General features: G+C 48.7%; 1 protein-coding gene across 1 annotated transcript in view; it reads right to left on the bottom strand.

The window, feature by feature from the left end:
- The window catches only part of LOC137425150 (uncharacterized), a 510,298-nt gene that overhangs the window by 412,549 nt on the left and 73,873 nt on the right, over positions 1–23,876 (bottom strand). The window contains exons 9-12 of the mRNA XM_078776351.1: positions 4,827–4,952; positions 3,646–3,804; positions 3,281–3,397; positions 1,328–1,477 (exon numbers count right to left, since the gene is read on the bottom strand). Coding sequence (XP_078632477.1) covers positions 1,328–1,477; positions 3,281–3,397; positions 3,646–3,804; positions 4,827–4,952 — 552 coding nt within the window. The remainder of the gene's footprint in view (positions 1–1,327; positions 1,478–3,280; positions 3,398–3,645; positions 3,805–4,826; positions 4,953–23,876) is intronic.

The following is a 23,876-nucleotide window of genomic DNA, read 5'->3' as shown; positions in this document are numbered from 1 at the left end:
ATGATAAGCGATATTTATAAGCGTCAATATGGCGTTTGTTTAAAGAGTAGAAACCCCTTGGGGAGGTGGGATATTATTAGTATTAATATTATTTTGTAATAACATTAATATTACGCTATTATCATTAGCGTTGTTATTAGTAACGGCCTTGAAAAAACGCCACGATAAAGCTAGCTTAACATGGATATAAACCTCAAATCGCAACCGCATTGGCAGGGAAAACCCCCTTGGCGAAGAAAACCCCTATGGGGAAGGGGGCAAATGAATTCGCTACAACCTTCATTGTGTGACCCTTGGTCTTCCTGTCAAGATTGTTTGAGATTGGATAAGTAAGGACCGAATGTATCGCTGTCAAAAATAGTTAGACAGACAGACAGACAGAAAGACACCAAATTGCGTATTTTAGTATGATATTGTTGAACATTTCTTGAAACAAAATTCCAACACTTTAATATCCATTTGCCCAATCGAGGTTTTGCAAGAATATTATCCAATAAATAATGGAACTGAATTCCATTCTTGTGATACTCAGGAAAATATTAAAATGGAATTAGATTATTTCTTCGGTTCAACTAATAATTTGATTGTCATTGTCATGTATGAGGGAAGCCTGGTGTTGGCTTAACAGTTAAGGTGGCTGGCTTGAGATCTTAGGGTCCTGAGTTCGAGCCCCTGGTGTGCCGTTGAATCAACACAAGGTGGGTTGACTCAGCCTGTCACCCTTCTGAGGTTGGCAAAATGAGTACCAGCTGACTCGTAATAGGGGTCGTTGCATCAGCGGCACAGCCGCTCCCCCACAATATGATGCCGCCAAGCAGCCACAGGATATGAGGTGACTCAATATGTCAATTTATACAAATTGCAGATTGGCACTGCAATAAGTAGAGTTCTGGAATCCTTACGAAAATGCATGGACATGGTCTGTGTGGGTGTGTGTTTGTTTGTTTGTTTGTTGTGCACAAATGACACAAATTCTCTATGCTATTGTGTATCGTGTAGTGCCGCTCCAGGTGGGAGACGATATTATAAGTCCCCACCATTTACAGTGCAGTATTCCTGTCCCCACGTTTTCCAGTTCAGTGAGGTGAGCTCTCGTTGAATTAATTATAAGCAATAGTCATGTTGTTTCTTCATGCACGCAACCCGGGTTATTTGTTTTATTTTTGGGAGTTATTGAGGCAGATGTCTGTTGCTTATACACCGCCCAAATATAGGTATGTGTCAAAAAAAGGTGTTGTATGCTTGGAACAAGATCGCCTGAAGGGCAGGTACTCTGCTAGTCTTATTAAATCAGTTTAAGCTTCATGCAAACCACAAAAATGCCAACCTGTGGAGCTGGTGATGGCAACAGCAGCACCTTCCAGGTCTCCATAGACTGCATGAAGATTAATGGTATACACTGTGTCAGGGAGCAGGCCCGTAATGCGATGCGAGAGCGTCGTCTTGTCAAGCAGCACACTGCCCATTGGACCCGTAGCTGGTAAAGCATATGGTGATGACTGTTATGAAAGTTTAAGATGATTGTTATTAAAATTACAGCCTTGCATATGTCCATTTTTTGGCATATACAGCACATAAGGGTCATACATATTGCATATATACAAAAGGTAGAAGGGTGAGGGCGTTAAGTGAAAAAAAGTAAAAGTAAGATGTGCAGGAAAGAGGAAAAAGTGATAGCCATGGAATTAGAAGGGGGTAATAGGTACAAAGAAGAGGAAATGCATCAAAGTAGCAGAAGGGGGAGGGGGACGTTCAAATGTTTTGCCATTATTATACATAATAGGTAATATGGATATTTAGAGACGTGGCAATGTCATGAAGTATAATCAGAATGCAGAAGAGTACGTAGTGTCCTGCCAACCACCATAAGCTTCCAAATTTTATTTTCTGGGCCAGAAGAAACATGGAATTTTTTTCTCTCCACCAGAATAATGTTTTTTACGGCATAGCCCATTGGGCAGAGCAGTCTAGAACAGTGTTTGTCCATCCGTATGTATGTATGTACGTATGTATGTCCCCACCAACGTATACCAATCAGAGCTGGGATTCTAGTCACATAGCAGGGTGATGTGATTACGTCTGATGTCATTGCGGCGGCTGACTCTCCACACACCACCATTTTGATTCCAATTTCGTTCATGCCGAACATATCGTCGGACCTGTCATATATCACAATCGCCATGCTCTACCTTTACGTTTTTAATTCAGTGTGAAACACAAACAAACCAATTGTTAAAATGACCATCAAATAGCGAAAGCATCGGCGTTACTTCCCTTCCAACAATACGGTACGTATAGGCCTTAGGCTTTATGACTCACCTTCCGCTTCGGACAGCTTAAGCCCAGGTTTCTTAATACAGTGGTATCGTTTCGGTAGTATCGTTTTCGTAATAATAATAATAATAATAATATTTTACTAAATATAACCATAACACTTTAATCCCAATGTCGTGAATGGAAAGTTGATGGGTTGAAGCGGTGTAACCGCACACACACACAAAAATATAAATCCATAAAAAAGTTCAAAGAGTGAAATCACAAAAAAAATGCAGAATTAAACAAGCAGACTTAGCATACTTCAAGCAGAAGGTAAATATTAAAAAACAGAAATTTGTGACAGTATTACAAACTATTAATAATACCAATTAAAAATGGCAATGCACTTGTTTGAAATCTTTTTGTTTCAACATTTGTACTGTGAGTACTTTCGTGCTTTCCTGAGATTCAAAGGTATATCTCTCATGGCTGGTAACAGCATTCTATGCAAATGATGGGTTTCAATAGCAAGTGCAAAATCTTTACACAAATGAGTGGAGATGAGTGTTAAGTTTAGACTTGTGACAAAGTATGGGTTTCTGGTAAAATGTATATGCCCTGGAATGGTAGGGTTGTAGAGAGGGGTGAGAGGGCAGGATGAACAAGACCAGAATGGAGCTGATAAAATACTGCATCGTAAGGTCAGCAATTTGGAACTTTGCCAGGGTACACCTGCAAACAATTATTCTTTTTGAAAGGTATTGTAGTGAGTGCGAGGAGCTGAGTGTCTGAGACTGAACCAATTCCAATCGTAAAACTGAAACGACTGCAGTAGTGCCTGCATACATAGCTGTGTATGTGAATATAGAGTTCTCTACAGAGCCAGGGTTTAATTACTGTACCCCGCTAAACCGGTCATCTATTGCACCCCTTCCTTAACGCGTACATTGACAGCATAATCGGCTGATTTAGTCTTGATAAATGTTTTACAAGAATAAAAAACAGCTGAACTGGACAATCTCACCAGGTGGACCCCACGTGAGCCGATAGCCTGTGACCCCTGAAGTAGCACTCCACGTGAGCGTGATGGAACTGCTGGTGTACCTTGCCACCTTGACACTCTCAACATAGCTAAAACTTGCTGTTTCACCAGGGATTAACAGAACACACACACACAGTGATTTTTATGAAAATAAACCCATGGGTGTAGTTACAAATGTATTTATTAATATTAATTTGCCTTATCATAAGTGCTCGACAATTGATACGTTTACAATTAACAACCAATTGCAATTTATCAGTGTAACTTTCAAAAGGCTCACAAGTAAATCAACGCACAATATATATATATATATATATATATATAAGAATTGAGAGGAAGGAAATCACCTGTCGTGATGACCTCAGTTACACCTAAACCTTGGAAGCCACTGTATAGTGGATACAAAGAGATGACATATGCAGTTTCAGGCACGAGGCCTGCAATCTCATATGACTTCACATTGTGAGGAAGCACCAGTTCTCGCAGCCGGTCTCGGTTTGCAAATTCTGCAAAAAGAGGTCACGTGCAAAAAATAATTGATTATATCACTCCAGTAAATGATGGGCTGACAGGATAGCTAAGCTAAGATGTTTGTACACTCACTTCTGATCTGTACACCCTGGGTTTGACTCTCAGCCCAGCTATACATGGGCATCCTAGTGTTTCACAAGCAGAACCATTCATCAATGTGGGCCATCTCTAGGATGGATGTTTAACTGGGTGTACCATCTGCCTCCATTAATTGGTGGAGGTTAAAGATCCCACAGTGTTCTTTGTGAAGAGTAGGTGAGCTATTGCCAGCACCCTGAACAAATTCCATAGTCCTGCTCTAGCCTTACAGGGCATGCTACATCGCATCAGTGGCACAACTGCGATCCATAAAATTATGCCATCCGCATCCATGTGCTGCACAAGAGAGAAGATGAAGAAGAAGAAGAATAATACGAAGAGGATGAAGAAGAGGTAAAGGACTGAAATGATGAGAACGTGCTGTTGTTTCATGACAAGTATACAAACAATGGTCAGGTACTTGTATGTTTGCACATCGACCTGTCAGATAACTGGGCATATCAAATTTGGATTTTGTGACGATGGTAATTCTGCAGTGATGATGCCACCTAGCAATGCCGATCTCCTATCTGGACAAAATCAAGAGCAGTAAAGTGGAATTTAGTCAGGGGACCTGAACCCAACAACCTACTTTTTGAAAGGTATCAATCAAGGATGTTTAATGGTCACAGATAAAGGTAGGCAGATGAGAAAGCTGGCTTAACATCCTCCCTAAAGGAGTGGCATATTCTATGATGCAACATCTTGCAGGTACAGCATGATTTTGGGATTTTGTAGTCAGATCTTATTCTGTCAGGAATCAAAGCCTGATTGAACAACTCAAAAGTGAGTATTCCTGTCATTACTTGTCAGATACATTTCCTCTAAAAGGTTTCAATTTATGATGAAATGCTACATCACTATATCGAGTAGAAAAACAATGTTAAGCAAATGTAGGAATAAATGGCACAAATCATACCAATAGTCGGGCTCCACACGAGACGATAGCCAGTGGCATGAGGAGCGGGAAGCCAGGAGAGACGTACACTAGCAACGGTAACACTGGACACCTGCAGACGTGAATTTTGACTTTCACCCTGCTCACCTTCACAAACATAAAGTACATCCATTATGATGAAAATGATCAACCTGTATACATTGTGCAATTGAGTGCATCAGATAGCCTCAAGTCTATTGATCAACAAGAAGTGTGTGTGTGTGTGTGTGTGTGTGTGTGTGTGTGTGTGTGTGTGTGTGTGTGTGTGTGTGTGTGTGTGTGTGTGTGTGTGTGGTGTGTGTGTGTGTGTGTGTGTGTGTGTGTGTGTGTGTGTGTGTGTCTGCGTCGTTGGTTGTCATCTCCTTATGCGGGTTGGAAAAGACTGAACGAAATCCTCCAAGGTCTTGAAGTATCCACCTCGGTTTAAGAAAGGGATCACGATTCATAGAACAAGCTGTAAAGTTTTCTTGTTCTCAATATTTTTGATTATTGATTCTCAATTCTCAATATTGATTCTCAATCCTGGTGTTGGTGTTGGGCTAGTGTTGGGCTAGCGGCTAGGGTGCCGGCTTAGGATCCAAAGATCCTGGGTTCGAATCCCGGTCGATCGCTGAATTAACGCCAGGGGGGTTGACTCAGCCTGTCATCCTTCCGAGGTCGGCTAATTGAGTACCAGTTCACTGGTAATTCCCTGTTTGTCGTTAAAGGCGGCAAAAAGGGTTGGCGTCAGGAAGGGCATCCAGCCGTAAAACATTGCTTCAAATAGGGGACCGAAAAACAACAACAACCACGGTTCCCGAAAAAGGCCAACCCCCGCTTTGCGGGGAAAAATGGCCTCTAAAGGTGGTTATTTTATATTTTTATTAATCAAACATCAAGCTCACCCTGTTCAACGCCCGGTCCCTCAACAACAAATGCCTCATCCTGAACGAATACATCCTGGATAACAAACTGGACTTTCTATGTCTCACAGAAACCTGGCAATAACCTCTGGACTACTACACACTCAACCTCACCACACCCAATGGATATTCCTACGTCAATAAACCACGCTCGGAGGGCCGAGGTGGTGGAATTGCCGTTATCCACCGTCAAGACATCAGGACCAGCCTCATCCCCATCGCCTCATCCTCATCATTTGAACACCTGGCTTTTAAACTCTCTGGTCGCACGCAGTCAGTCATGGCTGTCGTCTACCGCCCTCCCAAACCACACCCATCATTCCTGTCTGACTTCTCCTACTTTCTGACCCAGCTATGTTCCCTCTCCCCCTCAATCCTCCTCCTCGGTGATTTCAATATCCACATGGACTCCACTGACTCCACAATAACCACTGACTTCACTGATTTACTCACCTGCTTTAACCTCACTCAACATGTCAACTTTCCTACCCATATCCGTCGTCACATTTTGGACCTTGTCTGCTCCACTGGATTAATTTTGCACCATCTCTCTGGCTCCGACCTCACCCTCTCTGACCACTTAGCTATCACTATGACCATCAACATCCCCACCCCAACACCAAGACATTATCGCACTATCAACTTCCGTAAGCTAAACGCTCTTTCACCGACCTCATTCTCATCCACGCTCTCTGAAAAAATGTCCACTTCTCCCTTCGTTGACCTCCACACCCCTTCCGACCTCACTGACTACTACAACCACACTCTCTCCTCCTGCCTTGACCAGCTTGCACCTGTAAAAACCAAAACAGTTGCTTTCACCCATTCTGCTCCCTGGTTTACCCCTGAACTCCGCCTGATGAAAACTCGTGCTCGCCAACTTGAAAGACTCCGCAATAAAACAGGTCTCACAGTTCACTCCCAAGCCTACAAGGACCACCTACAACACTACAAAGATGCCCTCTCCCGTGCCCGCTCCGCCTACTACTCTCAAATTATCCACTCTGGCTCCGGAGACCCAAAAGCACTCTTCTCGACAATAAACAAACTCCTCCGCCCCCTGAACACCACCACCCAGTCATTCACAGTAGACAACTGCATCTCCTTCCTCTCTTTCTTCCAACGCAAAATTGACAACATCTACAACAGCTTGACCACCACCGCACCCGCTCCCCCTCCAACCACCTGCCCCCCCTTGTCCTGCCATCCCCTGTCTCGGTTCTCCCCAATCTCCCCGACTGACCTCTCTGAACTCCTCATAGGAATGAAAACTGCCACCTGCACTCTTGACCCCATCCCCTCCAGCTTTGTCAAGGCCTCCCTCCCTGCTCTCTCTCCACTTATCATTGCAACAATAAACTCCTCCCTGTCTACAGGCATCGTCCCACCTTCCCTCAAAATTGCTGCTGTTACCTCCATTCTAAAAAAACCTGGTCTAAACCCTGACACCCGAAACAACCTCAGACCCATCTCCAACCTACCCTTTCTGTCAAAAGTTTTGGAACGCGCTGTAGCCACTCAACTCAAACATCACCTCTCTGCCAATAACCTGTATGAAACATTCCAATCCGGATTCCGCTCCAACCACAGTACTGAAACTGCTCTCCTCAAAATCACCAACGACCTTGTCCTCTCCTCTGACGCTGGCAACCTCAACATTCTCGTCCTCCTCGACCTCAGCGCTGCCTTTGACACCATCGATCACACCATCCTTCTCACCCGACTTGAATCCACCTTTAACGTTACCGGCACTGCCCTCTCTTGGATTAAATCATACCTCTCTGACAGACGCCAGTTCATCTCCATCAATAACTGCAAATCCCCCACTGCTCCCCTCCCCCAAGGTGTCCCCCAAGGTTCAGTTCTTGGCCCCCTCCTCTTCATCCTTTACCTGTCCCCCCTCGGTCACTTAATCCGCCGTCATGGTCTCCAATTCCACTGCTTCGCCGATGACATCCAGCTTTTCATCTCCACCAAGTCCGTCTCCACCGACACCCACTCTATCCTGACAAACTGCATCACTGAAATAAAACCCTGGCTTCAAATCAACTTCCTCAAGCTTAACTGTGATAAATCTGAAATAATCATCATTGGCCCAAAAACGCTCACAAAATCCACCCATAACTTTGCCCTCAACATCGACGGTATCCCAGTATCCACCTCCCCTCACATCCGGAATCTTGGCGTCATCTGTGACCAAACCCTCTCCTTCGACAAATACACTAAACAGATCACAAAGACAGCCTTCTTTCACCTGAAAAACATCGCCCGTCTCCGCTCATCCCTCTCCTCCACGGCTGCAGAAACCCTCATCCACGCCTTCATCACCTCCCGTCTGGACTACTGCAATAGCCTCCTCTATGGTTCACCCTCAAAAATCACCAATAAACTCCAATACATTCAGAACTCCGCTGCCCGTCTACTCACCCATTCCCGGACCCGTGACCACATCACCCCCGTCCTTTACAAGCTTCACTGGCTCCCCATCCCCCAGAGAATCCAGTACAAAATCCTCCTCTTGACATACAAAGCCCTCCATAACCTGGCCCCATCCTACCTGGCTGACCTCTCCAGACACACTTCCACCCGCAACCTCCACTCTGCTGGTACCAACCTCCTGACCCCCCCCCCCCCCCCCCATCCGGACCAAATTCAGATCCTGGGGGGACAGGGCCTTCTCCATCGCTGCTCCCACCCTCTGGAACTCACTACCTCACACCATCAGAGACTCCTCCTCACTCACCACATTCAAAACATCACTAAAGACCCACCTGTTCAACACTGCATTCAACATTCAACCCACAGCATTTAACCCCTGACTATCACTTCTCCTTCTCCCTGCTTTTGCTTTAAATATTTCCCTATTGATTCTTGTCTTTTTGCAATTGTTGTTTTCATGTATTGTTATGCATTATGTTTTGCACTCTGTCAAAGTGCCTTTGGGCTTCTTGAAAAGCGCTATACAAAATAAATGAATTATTATTATTATTATTAATATTTTGTTCCAAGGGCTTTTTTCAGGATCGTTACTGAGCCTCGGACAGCTTCCAACTGTAGTTTGTTTGTTGACATATTCCCAGGGATCGTTTTTAAGATAAGGTTCTTCTTCATCATTCCCGTTGCTCCAAATATCACTGCTACAATTTTGGCATTCTTCAGCTCTCAAGATATTTTCACTTGCGGTAATTTTTGAGGACTTGGTATTTGGTCATTTTCTTGATTTCTGCATGTTTAAACAAAAATCGCTGGGGGCTGCCACCTCAATTAGCGATGCCTTCTTTTCATTTTTTGTACCTCAGTATTATATCCGGTCCAATGCTTTTTCTATGTTCACAATCGATGGGATCATTAGGCTGTATGTGAGCATTATTTCGTAGTTTTCAGTAATTATGTTTGGTTTGTAGGAGCTGTGCTCCCACGTCAATCGGAAGAATGGATGCGACAAAAAGCTGGAATTCGTCCGAGTTTCTTTATTGTCACAAAACAACTCGGGTACTCTGAAAAGCCCGTTTATCGGGCAGCAATATATATACACACATTATCCTGGAGCGTTTGCCCGGGAAAGTCGAGAGGGGGCGTGGCCGGGCGTCCTGGCCGCGGCCTGGCAAGTCGATGGCGGGCGTGGCCGGGCGTCCTGGACGAGCCCGGCATGGTGATCGCTCCGCGTCCTTGGTAGGTGCAAGGCGATTGTGTAAACCCAGCGGTAGCCGCTACACACGTCCCCCCAGAATCGACTTGCACCGGCAGGGTCAATTTGAGGGGGGTCCTCATGACCCGGCCAAAGCGACCCCTGGCGGGTCGTGGGGGGGGGGGTCCGGTGTGGAGGTGGGTGGTCGAGTGGGGGGCACCGTGGATGGGGGGCGGCCTCGCCGCGGCGGAAGGGCCAACTGTGGCGGTTGGTCGATGTCCACGTGCGCCGGCTTGAGGCGGTCCACCGCAATCCGGTCCGACCTGCCGCCGATGTCGATGACGAACGACTTGTCGTCCCGTCGCAGGACCCGGAAGGGCCCGTCGTACGGCGGCCGGAGTGGCCCCCGATGTGCGTCATGACGCACAAAAACGTACTCCGCTGTGCGAAGCGCTGGGGGGACGGAGGACTGGGGGTCACCGTGGTGGGATGTTGGCACGGGGGCAAACCGTCGGGCGGCCTCCTGGAGGTCCGAGCGCTGGTGAGCTGCGGACCAGGGACTGGTAGCGTCGGGCACGAATTCGCCCGGGACGCGTAGCGCCTGGCCGTAGACAAGCTCGGCGGTGGATGCCCGGAGGTCCTCCTTGGGGGCCGTGCGGAGGCCCAAAAGGACCCACGGCAGCCGGTCGGCCCAACCGCCGTCTTGAAGGCCGGCCATGAGCGCGGCCTTCATGGAGCGGTGGAATCGCTCGCACAACCCGTTGGCTTGGGGGTGGTAGGCCGTAGTACGGTGGAGCTTGACCCCCAGATTGCGGGCGACCGTGCCCCACAGCTCGGAGGTGAACTGCGGTCCGCGGTCTGACGAGATGTCCGCCGGTGCGCCGAAGCGGGCGACCCAGGTGGCGATGAAAGCCTGCGCCACGTCGGCGGTGGTGGTGGAGACGAGGGGAACGGCCTCCGGCCACCTGGTGGGCCTGTCCACCATGGTGAGCAGGTGTGTGAACCCCCGTGATGGGGGGAGGGGGCCCACCAGATCCACGTTGACATGGTCGAAACGTCGTTCGGGCACGGTGAAAGGTGCCAGCGGGGCCTGGGTGTGTCGGTGGACCTTGGCCTGTTGGCAGGCTGTGCAGGTGCTGGTCCAATCGCGGAGGTCCCGTCGAAGGCCGTGCCAGACGAATCGCGCCGACACCAGCTTCTGGGAAGCTTTCCGGCCCGGGTGGGAAAGGCCGTGGAGGGAGGCGAAGATGCGGCGTTGCCAGGTAACGGGCACGATGGGGCGAGGCTGGCCTTGGGAGACGTCGCAGAGCAGGACAGTGTTCGCGAAGGGGATGTCGGCCAGGCGGAGGCCCGTGTCCGCCGCCCGGAGGGCTTGCACCGTTGTGTCGGTGGTTTGGTCCGCCGCCATAAGCGCGAAGTCCACGCCGAGGTGGACCGCGTTCGCGCTGGCCCGAGAAAGACAGTCGGCCACGGCGTTGTTTTTGCCGGCGACGTGCTGGATGTCCGTGGTAAACTCCGACACGGCGGAGAGGTGGCCCTGTTGGCGGGCCGACCACGGCTCCGTGACCTTGGCCATTGCGTAAACCAACGGCTTGTGGTCGACGAACGCCGTGAAGGGTCGGCCCTCCAGGAGGTGGCGGAAATGGCGAACGGCCAGGTGTAGACCGAGGAGCTCACGGTCAAACGTGCTGTATTTGAGCTCGTTCGGCCGGAGCTGCCGGCTGAAAAAAGCGAGTGGCTGCCAAACCCCGTTCACCCATTGCTCATGTACGGCGCCCACCGCGTAGCCCACCGCATAGCGCCATGTACGGCGCTCATGTACGGCATCCGTGGTGAGGGCGATGGGAGCGTTGAGCACCGGGTGAGCGAGCAGTGTTGCGTCGGCGAGGGCCCGCTTTGAGCTTTGGAAGGCCGCGTCCATTGCTGCGGACCAGACGATGTCGTGCTTGGCCGGCTTGCCCCAGAGGGCTTCGTAGAGGGGCCGCATGAGTTGAGCAGCGCGGGGCATGAAGCGGTGATAGAAATTCACCATTCCCAGGAATTCCTGCAGGGCCTTTATGGAGCGGGGACGCGGAAACGTGGTGATGGCCTCGACCTTGGTTGGCAGCGGCACGGCCCCGTTCTTGGTGATGTGGTGGCCCAAAAAATCAACGGCCGTCGTGCCGAAGTGGCATTTGGCCGGGTTGACGATGAGGCCGTGCTCGCTGAGGCGCCCGAACAGTGTTCGGAGGTGGAGGAGGTGCTCGGCCCGGGACGTGCTGGCGACGAGGATGTCATCCAGGTAAACGAAGAGGAACGGCAGGTCACGCAGCACGCCGTCCATCAAGCGCTGGAACGCCTGAACCGCGTTCTTGAGGCCAAACGGCATCCGTAGGAATTCGAATAAGCCGAACGGCGTGATGACGGCCATTTTAGGGACGTCGGCCGCCCTGACAGGTACCTGGTGATATCCCCGTATGCGATCGATTTTTGAAAAAATGACCCGTCCTGCCAGACGGGCGGAGAAGTCTTGGATGTGCGGGATCGGATACCTGTCGGGGGTGGTAGCGTCGTTAGGGCGGCGGTAGTCGCCACATGGGCGCCAGCCGCCCCCTGGCTTTGGGACGATGTGTAGTGGCAAAGCCCACGCGCTATCGGAGTGCCGCACGATGCCGAGGTGTTCCAAAGCGTCGAACTCGGCTTTGGCCACGGCGAGCTTGGCTGGGTCAAGGCGGCGGGCTCTGGCGTAGACCGGCGGGCCCGTGGTTGGTATGTGGTGCTCGATCCCATGTCGTACTGCGACGGCTGAAAACGTCGGCCGCGTGAGGGCCGGGAACTCCGTGAGCAGACGAGCAAACTCGTTCGCCGCCGGGAGGGCGCATGCCAGCTCGGTCGGAGCGGAGCTGCTCAATGTGCATACCAGGGAGCTGAAGGTCTCGGCGTTGATGAGGCGACGCCGTTGGACGTCCACCAGCAGTCCGTGTGCGCAGAGGAAGTCGGCGCCTAGCAGAGCCATGGGCACGTTTGCGGTTACAAACGTCCAAGTAAAGCGTTGGCCGCCGAAGCAGAGGGTGACGTTGCGCGGGCCGAAGGTGCGGATGGCCGATCCGTTGGCCGCAACCAAGGAGGGGCCGCAAACCGCGGACTGCCTGTCCTGATCAGAGGCGGGTATGACGCTCAGTTGGGCGCCGGTGTCGCACAGGAAGTGCCGTCCGGACGCTTTGTCCGTGATGAAAAGTAAGTTGCCCGTGTGGCCGGCGCTCATGGCTGGTAATGAACGCCGGCCCGGCCGTTTCCCGGCCTGCCGAAGGTGCACGGGGGTCGGCATGTCCGGGCCTTCTGTCCGAACCTGGCATGATAGTAACACCACGCTTGGTCAAGTGGAGGCCCCGGTCGTCGTGCTGGAGGTGGTCGGCTCGGCGTAGCGGCCGCCAATTGCGTCGGCAGTTTGGTCGTCGACCGTGCCGGGTGCTCGGGCGCCATGGGCGTTGCGTCGGACGGCGGTGGGCCCCAGGTCGCTGCTGCAATGCGTTGGCCTGCCGCGGAGATCTTGTCGGCTTCCCTGGCGAGGGTGCGGGGATCCGTGATCGTCGTGCTTGCCAGGGCGAAGCGTACCGGGCTAGGCAGCTGATGGAGGAACAGCTCCCGGAACAGGAATGCCGGAGAGTGCTCGCCGAGCAGCGAAAGCATGTAGTCCATTCGCTCGGACGGGCGCGTGTCGCCGAGCTCGGGCAGGTCGAGCAGGCGCCGTGCGCGTTCCGCCGATGGGAGGGCGAAAGCGTCGAGGAGGAGCTTTTTAATCGCGCCGCATTTGTCAGCGGCTGGCGGGCTCTCGAGGAGGCTCAGGGCGTGGGCCGCGGTGGCTGAACCGAGCGCTGCTACCACATGGTGGAAGCGGGTGTCGTCGGCCGTGATGCCTCGCAGGGCGAACAGAGAGTCCGCCTGGGCGAACCAAACCGCCGCGTGAGCCTCCCAGAAGGTAGGCAGTTTAAGGGCAACTGCCGTGTCCATGTCGGTAGGTCACCAATGTAGGAGCTGTGCTCCCACGTCAATCGGAAGAATGGACGTGACAAAAAGCTGGAATTCGTCCGAGTTTCTTTATTGTCACAAAACAACTCGGGTACTCTGAAAAGCCCGTTTATCGGGCAGCAATATATATACACACATTATCCCGGAGCGTTTGCCCGGGAAAGGCGAGAGGGGGCGTGGCCGGGTGTCCTGGCCGCGGCCTGGCAAGTCGAGGGCGGGCATGCCCGGGCGTCCCGGACGCGGCCTGGCAAGTCGAGAGCGGGCGTGGCCGGGCGTGCCCGGGCATGCCCGGGCGTCCCGGCCGAGGCCTGGCAAGTTGAGCGCGGGCCTGCCCGGGCGCCCTGGACGAGCCCGGCATGGTGATCGCTCCGCTTCCTTGGTAGGTGCAAGGCGATTGTGTAAACCCAGCGGTAGCCGCTACAGGTTCATGTTTCCTCTGTATTTGTTGCTGTTTCGGTTACATTTGTGACATATTCCATTTGCACCTGACTTTTGAAATTCTTTTCTGGGTGGGTTAGGGATACCTTTTGGTTTGTTGTCTTCGTGTTTGCATACAAATTGGATTTGGTAGTCTGTTGAACTTTTCACGTACTCAGTCAATCCTACTGTTGTCGCTCTGTGCACTTGGTTGAGCTCCTTCAGGACGCTACCTCCTCATCTCGGCAGGTACATTCTGAGGATGCATTGGGTTTTGTAGAAAATTTTGTGTATGATGAGGAGTTTCCTTCTTTTGATATCTAGTTTATTGATTTCCACTTGTGGCCACAACTCTACTGGAATACTGGTATTGCGAGTTGGTTTATGGCTTTGATTTTGTTCCTTAAAGAAAGGTATGTTTTCACGATCAGCCTCGTTCTATGCAGGTATTCTTTGGTAATTGTTTTGCAAATTTGTTGTGACATACACTACATGACCAAAAGTATGTGGACACCCGAACATCAAACATCTCATTCCAAAATCATGGGCATCAATATGGAGTTGGTCTCCCCCCCCCCCCCCCCCCCCCCATTTGCTGATTTAATAGCCCCCACTCTTCTGGGAAGGCTTCTTTTTTATTTTATTTTTGTATACAAGATCGAGGCTCGTGTAAGAGCTAACATTGATCACAAAAGAACAAACGGACACATAAAACATATAATAAAGGGAGCGGGCGACAAGATGGGGAGAGAGAGGGAAGCACACAAGTACAACAGTAGAGAACAGGGTCATCGGGAGATCTGTGGGAGGGAGAGGGCTTGGGGGGAGGAGGCATGGGAAAGGGGTGTGGGTGGTGGGGGGGGTTGGAGAGGTATAAAACACTTGGACACTGCTTGGCTCTCACCTTGTCAGGAGAGAAGGACACAGAGTCCAGGAGCAGCTGGGTTCGACTGGGTAAGTTGGGTACAGAGAGTTGGGTTCGGGACACAAGATTTTGAGGCAAACACAGAGTTGAGGCATTTGGCTTTTTCACGTGTGGTGGCAGCTGTGTAGCCGTTTGAGGTAAGGGAGGGGATGGAGGGGGAACAAACACCAGAAACAGATTTGACCAGACGCCACCAGGATTTGGAGGAGGGAGACAGGTTTGAGAGTTCAGTCTTGAGATTAGAGAGATATTGTTTTCTGGCTCTCCTGAAGGTAGACACAAACTTTTTCCAAGCTTTGTGAAAGGAAATGATATTGCCTTCCGTTGGATTTGCCTTCCATGAGGAGAAGGCAAGTTGTTTCATGGCAACTGCCTCACCGCAAGCTTCAGTGTACCATGGACGGACGGGAGGAGGGGTATGACAACTGAAGATGAGATGGGATAAATCTGTGCATGAGAGAGAGAGAAGTTTACTTTGGAAGAATTCCCAGGAAGAGTTGATGTCAGAGGCATTAGAGATGGGAGACCAGTCCAGATGATTGATGGCTACTTGAAGACCGTGGCAGTCAGCCCGAGGGAAATGCCAGACTAGTCGGCACTGAGGAGGCTCTCTGAGAATGGCCAGAGAGATGGCCACTTTAACAAGCAAATGATCAGAAGAACTGATTGGAGCAGAAGAAGAGCAGCAGACATTTGCAGTGAAGTTTGTGATAACCAAGTCTGGAAGAGAAGATGCTCCATTGACTAAGATCCGGGTCGGGAAATTGACAGATTGTGTCAGTCCCAGTGAGTCGCAGAAGTCCTTTGCTGAGGTGCCTTGGCGGTTGTGAAATGTACCCACACCCAGCCAGCTGGCATGATGACAGTTGAAGTCGCCACGTATGAGGAAGAGAGAGCTGGGATGAGTGGATAAATGAATGTCGATAGTGGATGAGTGGCTTTCCACCAGATGTTGGAACATTGCTATGGGGATTTCCTTCTATTCAGCCACAATAGCATTAGTGAGTTTGGGCACTGATGTTGGGCGATTAGGCCTGGCTCGCAGTCGGCATTCCAATTCATCTCAAAGGTGTTCAATGGGGTTGAGGTCAGGGCTCTGTGCAAGCCAGTCAAGTTCTTCCACACTGATCTCGACAAACCATTTCTGTCTGGACCTCGCTTTGTGCATGGGAGCACTATCATGCTGAAACAGGAAAGGGCCTTACCAAAACGGTTGCCACAAGTTGGAAGCACACAATTGTCTAGAATGTCATTGTATGCTGTAGCGTTAAGATTTCCCTTCGCTGGAACTAAGGGGCCCAGCCCAACAAACAAACAAACAACAGGCATTTTAAGGCCATTTTCCCTGCAAGAGCGGGGTTTAGCCTTGCGGTCCGGTCCCCATGACAATCTTCTCCATTTTGTCCTATATTCTGCATCTCCCCTTGTTAACCCCCTTGCCCGCATTTCTTCTTCGACCTTCTTTAGCCAAGTCTTTCTCGGTCTTCCCCGTCCTCTACTTCCTTCTACTCTCACCTCCATCACTCTTCTCAACCAGTCACTTTCATCCTTCCTCAACACATGACCAAACCATCTCAAACTGTTTCTCTTCACAGCATCAATCACAGGCTCTATTCCCATCATCTTTAGCAATTCATCATTTGTCTTCCTCTCTCTCAACGATACTCCACACATCCACCGAACCATTCGCATTTCCACCCTTCGTTGCTGCTGTACGTTCATTACCCATGTCTCACTCCCATAAATCATAACACTTCTCACACATGCAGCATACACCTTTCCCTTCAGCTTCAACGACACTCCCTTCCTCGTCAGCACGCCACTCAGTTCCCGAAACGTCTTCCATGCACATCTCACTCTAGCAACCATTGCCGAGTCTGATCCACCTTCTCCATTCAGCATGTCTCCTAGGTAACAAAATGTTTTCACACTTTCCAGCTTCACGCCATCTCCAAGATCCAACTCAACATTTCCTCCATCTGCAGCTCCCTCTGTGCACACCTTACACTTGAATGTAGCTGCCACACTGGTAAATGACCCTCTCAAACCACTACATTTTTGATGAACCCACTCAGCGCACATTGTACATTGAATGGAATTCACTCCGACACACCCTAAGGGGCCTAGCCCGAACCATGAAAAACAGCCCCAGACCATTATTCCTCCTCCACCAAACTTTACAGTTGGCACTATGCATTCGGGCAGGTAGCGTTCTCTTGGCTTCCGCCAAACCCAGATTCGTCCGTTGGACTGCCAGACGGTGATGTGTGATTCATCATTCCAGATAACACGTTTCCACTGCTCCAAAGTCCAATGGTGGCGAGCTTTGCACCACTCCAGCGGACGCCTGGCATTGCGCATGGTGATCTTCGGCTTGTGTGCTGCTGCTCAGCCATGGAAACCTATTTCATGAAGCTCCCGAAGAACAGTTGTTGTGCTGACGTTGCTTCCAGAAGCAGTTTGGAACTCAGTAGTGAGTGTTGCAACCAAGGACAGACGATTTTAATGCACTACTGACTACGCGCTTCAGCACTCGGCAGTCCCTTCTGTGAGCTTGTGTGGCCTACCACTTCGCGTCTGAGCTGTTGTTGCTCCTAGCCGTTTGCACTTCACAATAACAGCACGTACAGTTGACCGGGGCAGCTCTCGCAGGGCAGAAATTTGATGAACGGACTTGTAGGAAAGGTGGCATCCTCTGACGGTGCCACGTTGAAAGTCACTGAGTTCTTCATTATGGCCCATTATACTGCCAATGTTTGTCTATGGAGATTGCATGGCTATGTGCTTGATTATATATCAGCAATGGGTGTGGCTGAAACAGCCGAAACCACTAATTAGAAGGGGTGTCCACATACTTTTGGTCATGTCGTGTATTTGGTGACTTCGACTCAGAGGTATTTATGTGATGCTTTGTTGCCTAGCTCCTGTGTTATTAGTCCCCTGCCCATGTACACCGGAGGGGACTATAGGTTTGCACTCCGTCCCTCCGTCTGTCAGTCTGTCCGTCTGTCTGTCAGTCAGTCCGTCTGTCTGTCTGTCACACAAAGAACAGTTTTCCGGACTTTTTTCTAAACTCTGAATGCTAACGATTTCAAACTTGGTAAATGGTTTCCTCATGATAAGTTACAGATCAAGTTCGAACTTCACGACGTTTCGATCATTTTTGACAAAGTTATGGCACTTTGAACTTTGGTAATTTCCCCAACAGTTTTCCAGACGACAGACTGCCGGTATGGGACATGTATTGCAGCGCAATACTCAGAATGCTTGTTGTATTTATGTCGACTCTTGTCTGTTTCGACTCTCTTATGTTGTCTGTTTTTGGTGGTATACTTTCTACGAATGTGCATTTGGCATCACTTATCTTGGCTAAATTCCATTTGAATATCATCGGAGTACCGTTTCACTAATTTGAGTTGTTCTGCCAATTTTCGTCGTTTGGTGCAAAGAGTTTTAAATCATTGGTGTGCAGGAGATGTGTCACCTTCCTTGTCTCTTATAACTCTCTCTTATTGGACGTCAGGGAGTATCCATGTCCTTGCTTATTAATGAGGTTGTTCAGTGGATCCAGGGTCAGGCAAAATATGAGAGGCAAAAGGCTGTCACCCTGGAAGATCCCACGAAATATCTTCACCCTTGTCATTTCGATCTTTCCTTCCAAATGCTGTAATATCAATATCGTATTCCAAAGCTCCATTGCTTTCTCAATCAGTTTGATTATTTGGGGGTTGATCTGGTAAAACTGCATGCATTATAACATCCATGAGTGTGGAACACTAGCAAAAGCTTTTTTTTAGTCTATCCAGGCTGTGGATAATTTGGTTCTTACGGTTTTACAGTTTTCAGGTATGGTCTTGATTAGTAGTAGGTGGTCTATTGTTCCGCAGCATCCTCTCTTATATCTGTTATGTTCTGCCTCCAGGCCTTCTTGTTGTGTTAGGTAGTGGTACATCATTTCTGTGATGATTCCTGTCAGAAGTTTGTAGGTTGTTGGCAGGCGTGTTATTGGTCTATACTTAAGTGAGTTAGTTGGGTTTCTTCAGATTTTGGGTTGAGGAAGGTGTTCCCTTCTGTGAACCACTCGTTCAATACCTCCTCCCCTTTGATAGGTTTGTTGAATGGTCGAGCGTAGTGATTGTGCAGAGCATCTAGTTGCTTTAGCCAGAAGTAAACTTGCACTCCAGAAGTTTGGAATATGTCTCTCTCTCTTCTCTCTTCTCTCTTTTTTCTTTCTCTTTTTTCTCCCTTTTCTCTCTCTCTCTCTCTCCATCATCATCATCATCAAATATCACTGGAGGTTTTGGATCCAATCCTCTCTTCTTTATTGTGTTATTTTGTGTCCTCATAGATTCTCTTCCAGAAAGAAATTTTGTGTGTGTGCGTGCGTGCGTGGCGTGTGTGTGCGTATGTACATGTGAGCCCCTCACCGTGGTGATTGGGTGCAACAAAGTTGTACTGACCGGCTAATGGAATAAAGACATTCAACACAAGGAGTAGGAGTGCCAGTTTAGGATGTTTGACAATGGCACCACTTGGCTCATTCCTTGTGTGTTCCCCCACAGAGAGTTTTGCAAAACTCCGGGGAGCGATTATTTGCACATTGAACAAAGACAAGGGGTAGATTTTCAGTGTGGTTCCTCGGTTACAGGAATATGTGATCACTAGCTTCTTGACGTTAAAGGACCAGCTGTAGAGACTGCCCAGCAGAGCACTGAAGCTGCTCCAGCAGAAGATTGCACACTGGATTTCATCGTGTCTCGTTTGCAGAAAGGCTCTTCTAAGAAGTGGTGCTGAATTGGATGATCCCGCCCTGATCTTCATTCACAACAGGGCATACGACATCCAAGTCCAACTTTCGATCTCGGATAGTCCCATCAGATGAGTTCCTCACTTTTTGTTCACACTGAGGAAGCGTTTCACACTGAATTCAGAATCTAAGATGATGAGAAACAATATCGGTCTCCTGCTCAATGAAGCCAGGCATCAGCTGGATGTCTACAAGGGTTTGTATGGTTGCAGTGAGCAAAGGAAATCCAGAATAGTTGCAACATTTGTACGTGTCATGCCACTGTCGAGAGGAAGTGTATAAAAGTTCAAAAGGTGTCGCACAAATAAGAACCAATATATGGATAGTTGCAAATGGTTCTCGTAAAGACGTTGGACAACGTGCACATGTAGAGCAGTGTGATAATCTTCATCTTGATGAAGCAGCACTTTTACGGAAAAAAGAAAGTAAGGTCAATTTACATACACTTGTCTGAAAATGTTGGTTGATCATTTTGTTTGTATCAATAGAAACTGTAAAGTTGATGCTTGAAATTGAAGGATGTACATTCTGGAGATTTTGCAAGTACTTTTCTTCTTAGTAAGTCTTTGATGGATGGTTTAAAGAGATAGGTGGTGGTCTATGAACTCTGAAAAAGTTGTCAGTATAGTAAATACAAGTCAGGAGACGACGATGGTTCACGAGCGAGTGGTATTCAATGACAAAGGACGGACTATCAAGTCGATCGTCACGATTATCGACGATTGATGCATCAAATCGGGACCATAATCAGTTATGAGGTTAGTTAGCTACACAATACCGAAAATTCGGTTCGATTCCGACAACTTTGAAAATTTGACCTTTGTGACCTTCAAAGGTCAAAGGTCTAAGATTCTGAAATTTGTTGGAAAAGTTGTATTTCATGATGTATGTCATAATATAAGATCATGTACGACATCTCAGGCTATCAGGAAGCGAACAATGTAATAAAACCATCAAAAGACGTTGGACAACGTGTCCAACGTTGGAGCAGGACAGCCTGCTCCCAATTATCAGCAAAGTCATGGAATCCATCATTGCTTCAGATATCAAATCCTTCCTCTTCTCCAATGGCTTGATCTCTGATCATCAATTTGGATTCAGACCAGGTCATTCTACTCTGGACATGTTGCTTCTGCTGTCTCAACAATGGATGGAGGTCCTCAATGCCAAACAGGAAGTCAGAGCTGTCTCACTTGACATATCACGTGCCTTCGATACGGTCTGGCACCCAGCTCTGCTCACCAAACTCACCTCCTATGGTATTCAGGGAAATCTCCACTCATGGCTTGCGGATTTCCTCTCTGGTCGTAGGCAACGTGGGGCCCTGAATGGATTTCTCTCATCTCCCCCTTCCTGTTCTGGCTGGAGTTCCCCAAGGTAGTGTTCTGGGCCCTGTGCTATTTCTGGTCTTCATCAATGACCTCTCCGACTCTCTGGAAAATCCTCTCTATCTCTTTGCTGAAGACTCCACTATCTGCCGCTCCATTCCTCATCCCTCAGATCGGCAGCCTGCAGCCTCCTCACTCTCTGCAGACCTGGACAAAATCACAGACTGGTCAAACAAGTGGAACATGTCTTTCAATCCTGATAAATCTCACACTCTTACAATGTCTCTCCGAAAGGACCGACTGGACAACCCTCCCATCTACTTTCTCAACAATCCTCTCCAAGAAGTTCTGTCGCTCAAGCTTTTGGGTCTCACTATCTGCCACGATATTTCTTGGGAAAACCACATTTCCAAGCTGGCCTCCAAAGCCAGTCGCCGACTGGGCATCCTCCGTCGTGCGAAGTCCTTCCTTGGCACACCTGAGCTCCTCACCACATACAAGGCTTTCATCCGCAGCTCAATGGAATACTGTTCCCCCCTCTGGGCTGGTGCTCCTGCCTCACACCTTGCTCGGCTTCACGCTGTTGAGGCCAAAGCTTTCAGAATCATTGGAATCTCCTGCGATATTGTCAACTCCGAGGGCCTTTCACTCTCACCGCAGGCAGGTTGGTGGTCTTTCTGTCTTCTACCGACTTCTCTCCGGCCTTGCTCCCCCAGCTCTCTCTGTGCTCTGTCCCCCCAATATTCCTTCAGGTCGCACAAGATCTGCCTGCAACCCTCTTATGGTTAAACTGCCAAAGTCTAGGCTCTCTGCTCACCTTCACTCTTTCATTCCCCTTTTCTCCCGCCTCTGGAACAAACTCCCCCACTCCCTTCAATCCCACTCCTCCCTCCAGGTCTTTAAAACAGCTGTTCACCACAATCTCTTATCTTCCCCCATCGAAAACCTTGATCTTTTCTACCCCCGGGATTTCACCCCAGAGTCCTTGCAGTGTTCATATGTTTTATTCCTCTCCCACCTCCCCCCAAGTCCTCCCGATGTCCCTGCTCTCAAATGTTGTGTGTGTGTCCTTCCCCCTCTCTCCCCATATTGTCTGCCGCTCCCCTTTTTTTTTGTGTTTTGTGTGTCGGTTTGTCTTTTTGTGCGATTAATGTTAGCTCTTTCACGAGCCTCGATCTTGTATACAAAAAAAAGAAGAAAAAATGGACTTTTCTAAATTTTGTGACCTTGTGACCTTGACCTTGGGGCAAAAATGAAAAATCGAGCTCCATGGGGCTAGACACATGACATTGGCCTAACCAAATACCGAAACCCCTGTCAGATTCCACCAACTCCCTCGGAGGAGATGTAGCTTGAACTCAATTACCCCCTAAAAAGACATCTTTTTCGGGCGTGGCTCCGCCCACAATGGGCGCAATACGCCCACTCTAGGCAGGACACAACTAGATCATGATATCAACCTCCCACCCAAGTTTCATCAAGATCGGATGATATCATCGGGTAGTTATGCTGCGGACAGACAGACAGACAGACGCACACCCATGACGAATATAGTGGTCACTTGATAACTCGTGAACCAAAAATGATACACAATTAAAGTGAATGGTCGTGATGTGTATAGTAGTATTTTGGAAATGTAAAACTAAAGAGAGAAAAGTCTGCCAAGATTGTGTGATTACGGAATGAGAGAATGTTGATGTGGATGTAATCTCGATTATGTGAATGGTTCATCTTGCTCTGCTCTAGTATCTATGTCGTAACCAGCCAGACTAGTTCCGAGAGAACACCGAGATATTTGAGCCAATCCTTAGATGAAGAAACAAATTGTACACAAAATGGCTCAATCCTGACCGAGAGTGTGAATGACGGATGTTTGCCAAGTCATACAGAGATATATGCAGTGCTAGGAGGGAAGCCAAAAATGTCTGGTTTCAGGCAAAAGCTTATGAGACCCAGAAAGGCTGATTCGGTGGGAAGATGGCTTGGCGGTACGTCAGACAAATGTGCCTTTGCAAATGAGAACAGCTTCAATTAAAGATAAAGATTTGAAATCCCTGCACCACCCTAGGCCCAACAGTAGAGATGTAAAGGTCACTTTGAGAACATTCTCAACATACAAAGCCATTTTGATGCCACAAAATTGGAGAGGGTAAGACAGCAAGTACCACGACCACTGATGGCTGAAGCCCCAATAAAGAAAAAGTTAGAAAAGGCTGTTGGAAAATTTTAAATGGAGAAAGCTGGAGGCAGCTCTGGCATCCTTCTAAAGATGGTGACAGCAACATGATGTCATGATGACTTATGGGATCTACTGCTTGATTTAATGTACTTAGTGTGGAAGAGGAGCAGGGTTTTAAGGAGTGGGCAGATGCTGTACTAATATCAATTCTCAAGAAATGTGATCTCAGTAAATGTGACAACTGGCGAGGCATTTCTCTTCTTTATGTTGAAGGGAAAGTGGTGGCAAGGATACTGCAGGATAGACTACAGCAAGTGGCTGAAGATGAATTGCCTGAATCTCAATATGGCTTTAGGAAAGGAAGAAGCTGTGCAGATACGATATATGTAGTTTTCCAGATAGTAGATTAGTCATGGGAGCATAGTCTAGATCCAAGACATTATTCTTATTCACAGACCTTAAGAAAGCCTATGACTCTCAACATATGGCCACTAGAAGAGGAGTCACTGAGGAAGACAAAGGCCCTAATCCCTATGTTTGTCAATGGCAGTAAAATTGAGATTGTGTGTTTCCGTATATCAGATAAGTGATTGGATCATCAGGAAGGAGTAATTCAGACACTGAAAAACAGAAGGGCTGCCAGGGCTTTTGGAGCTCTGCACAAGGCAGTCTTAGATAAGACTTTTCATGCAAAGACAAAATGTAAGCTATATCAGGCATGTGTCCTGTAAGTGCTTTTCCATGGATGAGAGTGTTCGATTGCCTTAAAAAAACACCTGATGAAATTGGACAGACCAGCCGTTCACTGAATGTCAATTTCAGAAACCATACTCTCCAA

This window comes from Myxine glutinosa, chromosome 4, assembly GCF_964187855.1.
Source record: "Myxine glutinosa chromosome 4, kmMyxGlut1.1, whole genome shotgun sequence".
Lineage (NCBI taxonomy): Eukaryota > Metazoa > Chordata > Myxini > Myxiniformes > Myxinidae > Myxine > Myxine glutinosa.
This window is presented reverse-complemented; position numbering and strand designations above follow the sequence as displayed.